General features: G+C 35.3%; 1 protein-coding gene across 2 annotated transcripts in view; it reads right to left on the bottom strand.

The window, feature by feature from the left end:
* Positions 1 to 15,530, bottom strand: part of GRM5 (glutamate receptor, metabotropic 5) — a 588,169-nt gene that overhangs the window by 80,106 nt on the left and 492,533 nt on the right. For both annotated transcript variants that reach the window (XM_011938475.1, XM_011938476.1), the window contains exons 6-7: positions 12,414 to 12,582; positions 5,745 to 5,871 (exon numbers count right to left, since the gene is read on the bottom strand). In XM_011938475.1, the coding sequence (XP_011793865.1) occupies positions 5,745 to 5,871; positions 12,414 to 12,582 (296 nt within the window). The remainder of the gene's footprint in view (positions 1 to 5,744; positions 5,872 to 12,413; positions 12,583 to 15,530) is intronic.

The following is a 15,530-nucleotide window of genomic DNA, read 5'->3' as shown; positions in this document are numbered from 1 at the left end:
TCCGCACTCCAGCCCGGGCGACAGAGCGAGACTCTGTCTCAAAAACAAAACAAAACAAAACAAAACAAACAAACAAACAAACAAAAAAGGAATCTTAATCCTACCACCTGTAAACATCTTCACATTAGGTAGCCTTCATTTAGGATATTTTTCTATGAAAAAATATATACACATACAAATAGTATATGGCTAAATATATAGGTAGACATTAATGTCAGTTGATTGCTACTTTGCTTTCTGAACAATTGTTTAATTCCAGGTGAGCTCAGATCTCTTAGCCATGCTAATAATCTTACAGGAGATCTCTTAGCCATGCTAATAATCTTACAGGATTGTGTTGGCATAAAATGAAATAACATTTCCAAGATGCTGCAAACAGTTCCTGTCACATAGAAAGCATTATATATGTACTGGTTGTTATTATCACAATGAAGGCACTGACCCAAAGGTAACTTGAGCTGTCGCATTATAGGTTGAAGTAAGGTAACTATAAGCCAAGTGCATAGAAGAAAGGCTTGTAGTGTTTCCTAAAGCTAGCCCCAAGCCTTTCTGTGGCAGGCTTTGGAATAACTGAAGCCATCAGGACATTCTAGCTAGCAATTCCGAGTGATGTGTTACTTTGAATCAGAGTCACTGAGGTGGGCTTGCACACAGCTATAGGCTCTTTGGAAAAGTGCTGCAGATTCCAGTTAAAGGTTAAGCTTCACATAATATCAACGCAAAGACTTTTCTAGGTTTGGAATTTGCCCCCCACCTAGACCCCCCTTGACATATACACACACTCACATGTATGCATCTAGCCAGAGACAAATCATTTTATTCTTCTTTTTGAAAACCTCCACTAGCCCCACACTGTCTATAGGATAAATTCGAAACTTGTTAAAGGCTTTACTCACAGGCTGGCCTTAATACCTACTTTAATCTTCATTTGTAACACTCTCCATTATTTTACTGGAGGTTGACACATATTTACTGAAAGCTTACTCTATGTCAGGCATTGTATTAGGTGCTGAGATTACAAATATGTTTAAGAGACAGCTATGTCCATGAGAGACTAACATTTCAGTAGGAGTGGTAGATATATATACAGATCATTAAAATCTAGTTTGCAAAGTGATTTAAAGGGGGAAGCAGAATTAGTTTTAGAAATACAGAAGAAGAAACTTAGCAGTCTACATATATCAAAGAAGGCTTCATAGAGAAAATAACACCTGAGCAGAGTAAGGGAGGGTAAGTGGGAGTTACTCGAGTAAAGAAAGAGGGGTAAGCACATTCCAGATGGAGAAGACAATATTGATATACAGATAGGGAGGAATAAAATAGCATTCTCTGTGGATGAGAATTATGAACAGTCTTTGACAACAGAATATAAAATGAAAGATGGAAAGCAGTGGTGATTGAAACTAGAAAGATCATAGGAGGGTGGGAAAGAGAGGACATTTTGTATGTCATGTTGAAAGCTTGGAAAATACTACACAGAGTTATAAAACCAGTGGTAAGTTTTCAGTGATGGGATTCAGGACACACTACCCCAAAGTATGGCACCTTGGCATTTGAGAAAACAGCAGAAGCAGGAAGGTAACTCTCACCTTCCCCCCAACGTTCTCTCCTGAAGCAAGTCATAAAACTCTCATTTGACAGGTGCTCTCTCTGTACCCAGAGGAAGTGAACATCTGTATATCTCTATAAATGCAAGGTCACTGACAGCAATCTGAACAAACAGGAATAGCTGAGTTCTCCCCAGCTAACTATCATTAGATCATGCTTTTATAATCCAATCATACTCCCCAGTGACTTACCACTTCTCTATCAAACCTAGCATAAAAATACACAAGTTTTCCTGTTTCTTTGTTTTCCTTTCCCTATGTAAAACTTATATTAAATAAATGTAAGTGCTTTTCTCTTGTTAGTTTGTGTCTTGTTCCAAGGACTTCATCCATAAACCTAGGCCGGGAAGAAAAGATAATTACTTTCTCCTATACCAGCAAGGAAAAAAAGAAAAAGGCAGATCTGTATTTTGGATACAATGTTCAATAGCAAGATCATCTTCTCCCTTCAGCACCTTCTTCAAGTAGTGTGATGACACCATTTCCTGTGCGCTTGGAAAAAATTTCAGCTTGCTGTCTCCTTTGTTGTTTTAAAGAAGTGTTAGACAAAGCATTGTTTGCAAAATCTAGGGAGATAATGGAGTCCACTTTAATTGGGAATTCTGTGTCAGCTGTGATCCAAGTTATTGGCTCTTTCCAACTTTAAAAATTTTTGTTGTTAAAAGCACCTTGCTTAGAAAAATTTAAATATGTCTGCAACAATTGTCTCAAAATAATAAACTGTGCAATTCCTGCCATTAAAAAAAGATCGGAATTCTCCCTGAAAAAATAGCAAGATCAAAAGTGGATTAAGAGGCATGTGGCATAAATCTAGGGACAAGGAAATAAATTGGAAAATTGCTGCAATATTTAAATATGAGATGATGAGAACCTAGTTGACTGAAGAGTTGTACTAGGAGAGGAGGAAAGGTGGTTAGGAATATTTAGCAATTCAAACCATTAGGCTAGATAAGTGACTGGATATGGGTGGCCATATCCACCCAGGGAATAGAAATGCAAGTTTACAGTTAGTTTACAGTGCAGCATCAAGCCCATTGAATTGAACAGAAATGTTTGTAAAATAAGGACTGACAAGGGACTATTAGTTTGGCCATGTGGTGACTACAGACATCTTCATCTGAAATATTTGTGAGAGCATGGTAAGGGTAGGAGGCAAATTGCTTTGATAAATCAAGAGTGAGGAAGATAAAAGAAAGATTTATTACTCAAGAAAGTTGATTGGAAAGAGGGATGAGATGGAATTAACAATGCAAGGATTTGGATTTGTCTTTACACTGTGGAAGGACATTTTTGAGATAACACACAGTATATCTTCTTCACTTTTTTTTTTTTTTTTTTGTAAAGTAGCTTCAACTCATGTTTCAAGATTAAACTTTCCCAGATTCTCCAGGGTTAGTTTGGCACCCCCGCCCTTCCAAAATACTTTGTTTACTCCTCACCTATAGCACCAAGAACACTGTTATTACCTGGTTACATGCTTTTCTTTTGCAAGATTATGAATTTCTTAGGAACTTAGACTAAATCTTTGTATTCTCAATCCAAATTACATTTTCTGGCACAAGCTAAGGCCTAAATTTGTTAAATTAATCAATTAGCATTCGAAAATCTCAAAGACATGTCTGATATTTTCTATAGCTAAAGTTTTGATCTTTATGAAATAATCTACTTTTTTAGCCTTCAAAAAAGAAAATTTGGCAACTTCCTTAGCACCTTCAGGATCCAGTTAATCTGTATGTCTTGTTGATTTTATCCGAAAGCATATCTCAAATCTTCCAATGCACTATTTAGACATTAAATTTCTTGTCTGCAACTACCCAACTTGTCTTCCTGTTTCCACTTTCTATCCCTCTCCAAATTATTCTTGGTAACGGTAACCAGAATAATATTTTAAAAATATATTTATAATAATGTATTTTTTCTTATACTAAAATCCCTGCAATGATGTCTCATTGTCTTAATAATAAAACACTCAAACCCTGAACATGTTCTCCTAGGCTGCATAGGTTCTTGCCCCTGCTACTTTTTTGACCTCTTCTGACACTGTTCTCCTACCTGTTTACCCATATACAGATATTCACATGTGTTGTTACCCCAGATTAAAATCTCTTCTTAGTTATTATTTGCTAAATATTTATATTTATCATTTAGGTCTCAGTTAATTTTTATTTCTTCAGAGAAAAATTATATGACCACATATTTAAATTATGACCTCTCTGATATTTCCATGTTTTTATTCCTGTTCTTTGACTTCATATACAATTTGTCAGTGAGGCACACAAATAGCCCATTAGCAAACAAAGAGCTGACTAGCCATGTGCATGTGTTGTTTTATGTCTCTTTCCCCACAGGATGGTAAGATGTTTAAGGACTAGAATATAGGGGACAAGTGACACAGGAAGCATTGCTGTTTTTTCACCTCAATTTCTCAGGTATCTAATATTATAATGAAAATAGTAACAATAAAATATTTATCTGCTGAAATAATGAAAGAACAGACTGTGTTCGTTCTCAATATCATAGTCTCATAGTCTTACAGAACATGAGACAAAGAGTTACATCTATAGATTCATTTACAAGGTGCTTAGCCATGCAAATTAGTTAACGATGCAAGACAGTTTTTCATTTTCACCATAATCTAGTCAAGAAGTAGAAAAACATGTAAATAAATAGTGTAAAGAAAAGATAGGAATACTGCTCCTCACCCTTCTTCAAGAAAACCAATCACAGTATTTTTTTTTTTTTCTTTTTGGCATTTTTACTGTGTGTGTGCACACAGGCACACTATAGATCATCTATTCAACAAAATTTATTGAAGGCTTTGTGTTTAGCACTGAGTCAGCTCTGGGGAAAACAGGATGAATAAGAACATCAGAAAGCTGATAATGTAATGGCAAAAAGAAGATTCAAATGTGATCAAAAGGCACTTGGATGTTTTATTAAATTGGATTTTTTTTTTTTTTTGAAAAAAGGGAAAGTCTTCTGTATACATACCAATCACCAAAAAATGGTGAGCTGTCTTGAAAGACTCAGGATCATGGAATTTTTAATAACCAGACTTTTGAAATAAGTGAATACAACTACTATGAATAAAATCATTCGTCCTGGGAGGGATGGAGTCTAACACTGATGACCTTATGATCTTCTAGCCTCTAGAAGTTTTGTGCTAAATCCATCTGAATTCTAAAACCACTAGACAACGTGACATACCACATGGGGGGCTCTCTGACTGCAAGGCTTTTTTGCTCTTTTTCTTGCATACTCAGTTTATGGGTGCCCTCCTCATGCTCCCATGTCTATAAATCTATGTCCTCTTATTATATTGTAATCATATTTTTAATTTTTTGCCTCCTTTATTAATCTGTGAACTTCATTAAGACAGAGGTAGTATTTTTATTTCTATATTTTTATTTTAGTGGTAGGCAAATAAGCATGAGTGCATTTAATAAATGTTTATTGAAGAAAAATTGGAAGACAGTATGAAAGGAATCATATTCTGTTTATATATTATAAAAATTAGAAAAGATTATGAAATATAGACTGGAGTACACGATGACATAGTCTTTAACATCTGTTGGCAGAAAGAACCAAAAGCCAAAACAAAACAAAAAAGTAAAACAATAAACAAGTAAAATCAAGTCTTGCCCTGTGCCAACAATACTTGAAAACTTATTAATTGGAGACTCCTGATTTCAATTAATAAAAACAATTAAGAGAAGAGAAGAACTTTAGATGACATTCTGCCCAATTCAGTGCTACCTTTTTGTTCTTGGATATGTCATATTTTCATCATTTCCTGGCTAAAACTTCTTTCTCTTCACCTAAAATGACACATATAACTGGGACCCTATTTAGGAACTTCTGGGAATGTCCTGGGGATGAGGGAAGAATGCCCAGTAGACAAGCTAGGAATTCTGGTCTAATTTTGGAGTGAAGAAGGACATATAGGCACATCTCTCCCAGAGATTTGAGGATTTTAAAAAGCAGCTCAAACTTTGGGAAGCTTATGTTCCCAAGGAAATTATTTGTTCCATAAATAAGACTACCCAAGATACGTAACGCTTGGGGATGTGACCCCCCTCTCCCACGTCTGCGTCTTTTTTCAGTTTATTTATATGTGGTGAGATTGTGACAGATTACCTGTGAGATCATCTGTGGGCCAAGACCCCAGCTGGCATGCCTTGCATGTATACTCATCAAAGACATACTCATTCTCCTTACAAGGTGTACAGGTCCAACAACAGCTGACTTCTCCCTTTCGGATCACCTAAGGCAAATATTTGAAATTTAGATTTTTTTTTGCATAGATAAAAATCCAACAATTCTATATTCCAATGTGCGGTTTTGCAAAGCAGAAAGGCCTTTCGCATACATTATTTTAAATATTATCAGATAAGCAGTATAATTTTTAATATTCTTAATTTATAATTAAAGAAAGTAAAGCTGAGTTTAAACAAGTCCAACATCATAAAGTTAGCTAGTGGCAGGATAAGGCATTAAATTAAATGCAAGTCTTTGGATAATTAGCCTTGGAAACCTGTATTTAATTAAGTACCTGTGCTTGTGCTCATATGTACATACACATAACTGAATTCACCCCAGGATCTGCTCTACTTCTCCTTTCCTCAAGTTAAGAACTTCTGCTCTCTGGATTTACCTTAGCTTCCTTCACCCCATTAGTTGAATAACTGTGAGCAAAAAACATTGTATATTTCCTAATCTTCTAAAATCTATCCATATTGATAAATATAATTAGGAATTTGTATTGGGTAGAACAAAGTAAAAGATTAAGATTTTCCTGGAGATGATCTCTTGATCTCTTTCTACTAAAAGTCTGATTCAACAATTCAGCCCATTCTTTCCTATTTTAGTAGCTTTGTTTTGTTTGACGGTAGATGAGGTCATTCAGACTATTATATACCTCTTAATCTATTTGACTTTTTTAAGGTAATGGAAAATAATTGAAATAATGTAACAGTTGAAAGAGTCGCAGATGTTATTCTTTTGAAATAGATGTACCTTTTCTTCCCCACCATTGGTGCATGAAAAGCCTCTCTGGAATAGACAGCATTCATTACATGTTCTTTTAAATAATTAAAACCGTGGTTAATATTCAGCAATGACCAGATATAGTAATAATTACACTTTATATTTCTAGTCTGAGATGCTGACTCTAGTAATGACCTTTGATAATAACATCAGCTAGATACCAAATATAATTATAAGCTGACAACTGTTTTTTACATTTTTGTAGTATTTCTTCTACTGACTCTTAAAACTACAACAATACAAGCAGGGAATAACGGCAAAAGGGCCTAAAATAGCTTTTCCCTAAAGTAACTAAATAAGTGAGGCAAAATTGCTCCTTAGATCTGATTAAAGTATTCTTCATAATAATATCGACTATTTCCAGGCTCTTTAGTACTTGTCTCATACTGTTATCCGATTAAAGCATTAGAACAGCTCTGTATGAAGTGGCTGGTTTATTTTTTTCATTTTCTTAAGGGAGAAAACTGAGGTTGAGTTAGCTCACATAGCATGTTAGGGTAAATGAGGGATCAAACAATGTATGTTGGACTTCAAATGCTCATGCTTATAAATACTGAGTCTTATTGGAAGATAGACTGCGTGATATTTTCAAAGATGCAAGGGAAAGAGTACTGGCTTGGGAATCAAGTAGCACCAGGGTTCTAGTCTTATTTATAGCCACTAAGTAGTTGTGCAGCCTTGAGCAGTCCTCCAGCTAATGCTCAGTTTCTTTTAACTGGAACTATTGCTTTTACGATAATAATATCTACCTCATAGGATTTCCTTAGGATTAAATAAAACAACACAGTGATTTGTAAAGTGTAGAAAACCCATTTCATTAATAACATGCACATAAATGTCCATATATAGAAATGAAGAATTTCATTTTCAAGGTATACCACACTTGGCAAAACTATCCTTGAACAATTATTAGATTTTGTAATGCAAACAGGCATATTGCAAAGCTGAAGGAGCGTCTTTCAGACCTTAGCAGACCTTAGCAGGGGTTAGCAAATAAAAGCAGCTGCATTTCTCCCCCACTGAAATACTTTGATTTCTTATGGTTCAGTTTTCATTAGTTTGTGATTTTCAGGTAAACACCTGAAATTAAAATAAGTTCATGCCTTTTTCCAAGAAGAATTCCAATATTATAATCTCTTTTTGAATCAATAGTGATAACTTAATATGTTTTCCTCTGATCATTTAGAACTTGTTTTATGTTTTCACATTTTATGTTCTGTTTTCACATTTTATGTTCTGTTTCACATTTATTTTGAACACAAGGTAGTGACAATTCTCTTTCAAGATCCTGGAAGCAGTGGTGCTTTCTTTTTTATTTATTTTCTTTTTTATTTTTTTGAGGCAATCTTGCATTGTTACCTAGGCTGGGAGTGCAGTGGCGCCATCTTGGCTCACTGCAGCCTTGATCTCCCCTGCCCAAGAGAGCCTCCCACCTCAGCTTCCTGAGTAGCTGGGACTACAAATGTGTGCCGCCATGCTCAATTATTTTTGTTTTCTATTTTTTTGAAGAGATAGGGTCTCACTAACTTGCCTAGGCTGATCTTGAACTCCTGAGCTCAAGGGATTCTCCCATCTCAGCCTCCCAAATTGTCGAGATTATACTCATGAGCCACTGCACCCAGTCAGCAGTGCTTTCTTTATGAATAACAATATGTAACATATCTGAACCTTTACTAGACTAAACCCTTTCATGGAAACTAAGTTTACAAACTCTGAATAATGCCATGAGATGTTGATATCATGAATTAAATTGCTCAGTTACAACCTTAAACCATATTAAGAAAATCTTATACATTGTATATTTAATAGAGTAAAAATGACATCTGGTTAGGAAAATGGAGTTTGGGATTTTTAAAAAAGGTTGAAGCAAATATTGTTACAAAATAAGCAGTATTAAAAATATGATAATAGGCTGGGAGCAGTGGCTCACACCTGTAATCCCAGTATTTTGGAAGGCCGAGGTGGGAGAATCATGAGATCAGGAGCTGGAGACCATCCTGACCAACATGGTGAAACCCCATCTCTAATAAAAATACAAAAACATTAGCCAGGTGTGGTGGCAGGCACCTGTAATCCCAGCTATTCTGGAGCCCGAGGCAGGAGAATCACTTGAAACTGGGAGGCGGAGGTTGCAGTGAGCCAAGATTGTGCCACTGCACTCCAGCCTGGAGACAGAGTGAGACTCTGTCTAAAATATATATATATATATATATATATATAAAATACACACACACACACACACATATACACACACACACATACATATATATATATGTGTGTGTGTGTGTATACGATAATAGGGAATAAAATTCTTCTAGTTATGTAAATTATTCCCTGTAGAATAGGGTAGAAAAGTATATATAAAGAAATCTTTCAAATTAGTCATTCAGCATTTAGAAGTTCTTTTTGCTTGTTTGTTTGTTTTGGAGATGGAGTCTCACTCTGTCACCAGGTTGGAGTGCAGTGGTGTGATCTCGCGCCTCCAGGGTTCACACCATTCTCCTGCCTCAGCCTCCCGAATAGCTGGGACTACAGGTGCCTGCCACCACACCAGGCTAATTTTTTTGTATTTTTAGTAGAGACGGGGTTTCACCATGTTAGCCAGGATGGTCTCGATCTCCTGACCTCGTGATCTGCCTGCCTCGGCCTCCCAAAGTGCTGGGATTACAGGTGTGAACCACCATGCCTGGCCCTGGAAGTTACATTTTCAAAATATATTACTGTGAAGGGTCAAAAATAAAGAAAAAATATATGGTAATTTACACTGTGTAATTTTTCTACAGGAAGTACTGGAAATTATGAATATTGATATTCTTAGTGGATACACAAATAATTGTACATGAATTTAAACCCTCATAATGAAGAGTTTAACTTCAAGATAATTGGCCAAGATGAAAATCTCTTTTGTCTTGATGTCACAAGCGTTAGCAAACATTTTTTTACAAATGATCAAATAGTAAATATTTAGGCTTTGGGCCATACAGTCTCTATTGCAAGTCAGCAACTCAGCTATCCAACTCTGCCACTATAGCAGAAAGTAGCCATGGACAATATATAAACAAATAAGCTTAGCTGTATTTTAATAAAACTTTATTTACAAAAACAGATAGTAGGTCAGATTTAGTCTGTGGGCTATAGTTTACCAGCTCTTGCTGGATACCATAACAAGACATACAGAAAATGTCAGATATCTAATATTTTGAGCCATTTAGCAGATATTAATATATTTATTTTTATCTTCTTTTACCTTATCTTTCTTCTTTCTGGTCTTATGCTTTCCAAATCTTCAGACCTACCCTTTGAAGGCCTTACTATCAATATTAAAATATTTCAGTTTCAGTCTTAATCACAGATGAAAAAACACATGAAATGTCTTCTAAACAGAGTGAAGGTAAGGTTGATTGAAAAGACCAAGTTCAGTGGCTCTAGGAATACGCTACCTGAAATGTGGTATGATAGTACTTTAAGAACTGTTTGATGAGCAAATAAATTATTTTGATATCATTTTTCCCTACAGCATTGTGCACCAATAGCTGCTCTCACCCCCTTTTTATTATATCTTTGTCTTGTCTTCATGAATTTTTATTTCCTGTAAGTGTGGCCACATCTTTTTTAGCCTAAGAGTAATTTTTTAATGTCCTCAAATTACCAAATTATCCCTTACATGCTTTTTATCACATATTTCTTTTTCCTATACTTTTTATTTTTTCAATTGACACATAATAATTGTACATATTTATGGGTTACATAGTGATGTTTTGATACACACAATGTATAGTGACCAGATCAGCATAATTAGCATAGCCATCATCTCAGATATTTATTATTTCTTCATGTTAGGAATGTTCAGTATCCTCCTTCTAGCTATTTGAAACTATAGAATACTTTTAGCTATATTCATCCTACAGTGCTAAAGAACACTAGAATTTATTCCTCCTATCTAGCTGTGATTTTGCTTCTTTTAACAAAGCTCTCCCTATCCCTCTCTTCCTCCTTCCCTTCCTACCCTCTAGTATGCTCTGTTCTAATTTTTACTTTTGTGAGATCAACTTTTTTTTATCTTGCACATGTAAGTGAGAACACGTAACGTTTAATTTTCTGTCCATGGCTTATTTCACTTAACATTCTGTTCTCCAGTTCCTTCTACATTGCTGTGAATGACAGGATTTCATTCTTTTTTATGATTGAAAGGTATTCTATTATGTAGATATACTATATTTTCTTTATCCATTTATCTTGGTACTCAATTATCATTACATTCTGTTAAATCTAGCAGGCCCAGATGAAGGGTGAACCCTCAATTTTCATGTCTTTTCCTCATTGTTCCTCTTCTTTGACCTTTTTCTTCTGCTGACTACCGTCTTATGTGACAGTGTGCTCTCTGGTCGTCTCTCTCTTTGTACCTGTTGCTTCTCAGCCTCTACCTCTTCTTCCTTTTTTACACTTTGAAAGCAGAAATTCTCCAAGGTATATTCTTGGTCCATATTTATTTTTTATTTACACTTTTAGGTTCTGCAATTTTATCTATTCTAATAGCTTCAACTTTATTCAATCAATTCCTAAATCTGTATGCTTAGCCTTATTTTTCATTGCTCTAGACCAAACTTTTAATCACTGGATGGCTATATCAAAACCAACATGCCCCCAAACTAACCAATCACCTTTTCTCTAAAGCCACCCCTATTTTTCATGCCACCTTTTATTTACTAACACTTAGAATTGCAGTTGATTCTGTTGACTTCTTTATCTTCCACAACTCAACATCAAATTGGTAGTCAGCCTGATTGAATCTACATCTGTAATGTTTTCTCCAAATATGTCTTCCAGCCCCTTTTCATTCTCACTGTTTCTTTCCCAATTCAAGGCCTTGTTACCACTATCACAGCATGCTTTTAACTTGTCTCTTCTTTCTTGTTTTACAAAGCTATTTATTCATTTTCCTTACCACAGCTCAACTTATGCCAACATCTTGATCAAAATTATTCTCTGACACCTGTTTAATAAAAATTAAGTTCAATGTATTTAGTATGATGTTCAAAACTCTTCACAAATCTGGGTTCAACTTATTTCAACTTTCTCTTTTATAATAACCATTTAGAGCAATGTACTCTAGATTATTTACTTGTGCTAGACAGTCTTCAGTTACCACTTTTGCCCGTTTTCTTTTACTGTTCTTTCTATGTAAGTGTTCTCTCCCTGAAATCATACTCATTTTTATGGTCCAAAGTTTGACATTTTATTCAGAAGAAATATCTCTATCCCTTTTGTACAAACTGATATAGCCCTCTTCTTTTCTTTCTTAATGAAGTCATCACATTTTACATAACGTTGCTTATCTGTGTCCATATTTTTCTCACACAGACTGTAAATCTTCTGTCAATAAAGGGTGTCTCATTTATTTTTGCCTCATCAATATTAACTATTATATTAATAAACATTTGATGAATATTTATTAAATAAATTCGAATTAGTGTCTTTTCTAACTGTAAACTTTGTGTCCAGGAAGTCATGTATTGAAAGGCTTGTGTGAGCAGAAAGGGTGTGGGCAAACATGATTCATCAACTGGTTCAATCAAACCAACTACTAAGACTATTGTGAGTTGCACATGGGATTTTACAAGGAATGAGTGAGAATTTCTGACATTAGAGGCTTACAATATAAAAAGTAAAATAAGCATCTAAAATTTTAAAAAATAGCCAATGATAATTAACACTGTTGAATTTACAACAAAAATGAAAGAAACATAGATTCCATTTTACCTTGATCTGGCCTTTCTCACATGGTTCACTGCACACAGACCTGATGATGTTGCTTTTCTTGGACCATACTTCATCATCATCCATTTTTAATTCTCCATTGTCCCAACTTCCAACATTGATATAATCAAAATAATCTTTTCCCATTTCCTTGAAATTCATTATTTCATACCTTAGGAATAAGAATATGATAATTAAGCAGCTTAAGACGTAAATATTCAGCTTTGAAAAGGCAATACATTTTATTCCCAAAAATGTGTCTACTGTCATATAAGTAACACTGGAATTTTCCATGACAGTACACTTAGAATAACAAAAATAATCTGTCCATTTCACTTTCTTTGCAGAGACCATTTCCGTACTTTCAAGCTTACACCTGAAATAGAAAGTAATCCCATGTGAGAAGGTGACTTGACCTCAGCAGGATGAAAGACAGTTTCAAAATAACTTCAAGAAGTTTAAACAAGTACTACTGTTAGACTTCTACAAAAGATAGACAGGTTTTTGTCTGTATTCAAGTAAAATGATAAAACTTACATTTACTAACCAAGTGAGAAATTTGGTAAATCTTTCATCTTATTTTCAGCTTTAGGGGATATAGCGGTAATTTACAGAGGGCCTCATTTTACCTTTCTTTGTCCATTATCAATGGCTAAATTCATTGTACAAAGATAATTTCGAGGGTGAAGTTTAAAAAAGTTTGAAAATAGCTTCTGAAGCACCTCATGCAATGTAAAAATGCTGGAAAAGAGTAGTTCCTTGTGAGTTCTTAGCTTTTGCTAACTATTGTTTTTGAGTATGTGGATATAAATGTAAAAAGAGAAAATCAATGTGCTTACTTACAAGCCTTTTCTTATAAGTAAGCTCATTTCTAGAGAAGAATCTCTGAAATAATTTTCCAATTTGAGGATATTGGATAAGCAATATCACCACTATCTCAGTTTCTACAGGTATGTCTCAGGCACACACTGTGCTTACATAGTATTTTATACTGTTTACCCCCTCAGGACTTATAGTACTGACAGATAGACATATAAATGCCTCCTCCAGCCTCCTATGCTCAGCATGCGTAGCTATCTGGAAACTGATATGAATGGAAAATGTTCTAGCTTTTGGATTCAAGTGATGAGATTACTATACTCAAACCAATGTTCTATAAAGAAATACTCAGAACAAAACTGGCATCTATTGAAACTTATGTTATAAAATGATGCCATTCTGTTTTCACTCCAAATCACAATTTTTACTGTAGGTTTTTTTTCTTCAGAATATTACCTCATTCTTGTTTTGTTGGTTGTTCAGTAACTTGAGGATTTTCCTTTAGTGTTGTCAGTCAGCAACAATTTGGTCTAAATTCTACTTCTAAATCAAAACTACCAATTTATAGGATACTTTCCTTCCCTCTTGGTCACAATTATCCCATGGCCTCGGTTCATGCAATGAGTTGAGATATTAGAACACAGAGCACTGAGGTAAAAAGAACTCTTGTATTACGTCATTGGCTACTTCAAATATATGAGCTTTGAGTATTCAAAGGGTGACTGTCTATGAGCAAATAACCTTTGAAGATTCTAGGATGGGAGAAAGAGAAATGTCAGTGTCAGACTTATTTCTTTGCTGCTGATAATTTGAAGAAATATGTGGGTGTTATTCCTCACTCAAAACTGAGCTGTCAAATCCATTTCTAGCAATTCTTAAGTCTGAAAAGTTTAGTTCACACTGTTAATTTTACAGATAAAGCACTGAAGCTCAGTGAGGTTAATTAGTACAGATTACAGAGTATGAAAGCGTCAGAGCCAGGACCTAAACTAAGCCTTTAGATTTCAAGTCTGCAGTTCCTTCTTCCATTAGACTGCTCCAAATCCTGGGTAGAGCTAAGAGACCATATTTTCCTTGCTTAAATATTATAAAAATTTGAACCAATTTATATTATAAGGCTTTTGTCTCTATATCCATGCCTCTTTGTTTTATGTACAATAAATGGTAAAAAGTAAAGGGATCCAGTTTTTGAAAAATAAACATGAAAACTCTATAGAGTGGAAAATGTCACATTTGACAGGGAACTTGTTTTCAGGAAAGTTAAACCTTGATTTCAGTTCAACTCAATAAACTTGTTATAGTTACATTAGAGACAACGAACCCTCCCTTTGGAATTAGCCTTTAGATTTCTGGTCATTGTTTCTTAATACAACGCAAACACAAAGAGATATTATCACTCGCAGCTAAAGCTGTGAAAATAGAACATTGCTTTAAAAATCTTTTTTTAGTACACTAAAAAAAGAAATAGATGAGAATATGTCTCCACGAAAGAATATTCTCCCCTTCACTTGTGAATTGGTATGAGCCCTTTTAATTTTCAGAGATAGAATCTAGCTTTTATTTTCCATCAAAGGAAAATAAAGTGAATGTTTAAAACGTATTGTTATGTAACTTTTAGGTAAGAATCAAAAGACATAATGACTTCCTGCAATCTTTAGCCATGATTCTATCTAGAAGACTGTATTTTGTTTCCCAAGAAGATAACAGTAGGCCGGGTGCGGTGGCTCACACCTGCAATCCCAGCACTTTTGGAGGCCAAGGTGGGCCAATTACAAGGTCAGGAGATCGAGACCATCCTGGCTAACACTTGAAACCCCATCTCTACTAAAAATACAAAAAATTAGCCAGGCGTGGTGGCAGTCACCTGTAGTCCCAGCTACTTGGAAGGTTGAGACAGTAGAATGGCATAAACCCGGGAGGCGGAGCTTGCAGTGAGCCGAGATCTGGACATTGCACTCCAGCCCTGGCAACAAAGAGAGGCTCCCTCTCAAAAAAAAAAAAAAAAAAAAAAAACACAGTAATTCTGTGTGCTCTTTGTTTTTGATGCCTTTAGTAAAGATCCAACTTGCACATATTCAGTGTCAGAAGCAAAGGTTAGTGTGTCATTCCAATCTCAAGGCACTTTAAAATGAATCTCCAGCTCAGTTTCTTTTTTCTCCTTCCCATCCCTGTCCTCCCATTTATCTTCTCCTCCTTCTCTTCTTCCTCAATCCTCCTCCTCCCTCCTCTTCCTCCTTCTTCCTCCTCCTCCCTCTTCCTCTCTTTCCTTCTCCCTCTCCCCCTCTCCTTTCCCCTCCCCTC

The sequence above is a fragment of the Colobus angolensis genome, unplaced genomic scaffold, assembly GCF_000951035.1.
Source record: "Colobus angolensis palliatus isolate OR3802 unplaced genomic scaffold, Cang.pa_1.0 Scaffold174, whole genome shotgun sequence".
NCBI lineage: Eukaryota > Metazoa > Chordata > Mammalia > Primates > Cercopithecidae > Colobus > Colobus angolensis.
This window is presented reverse-complemented; position numbering and strand designations above follow the sequence as displayed.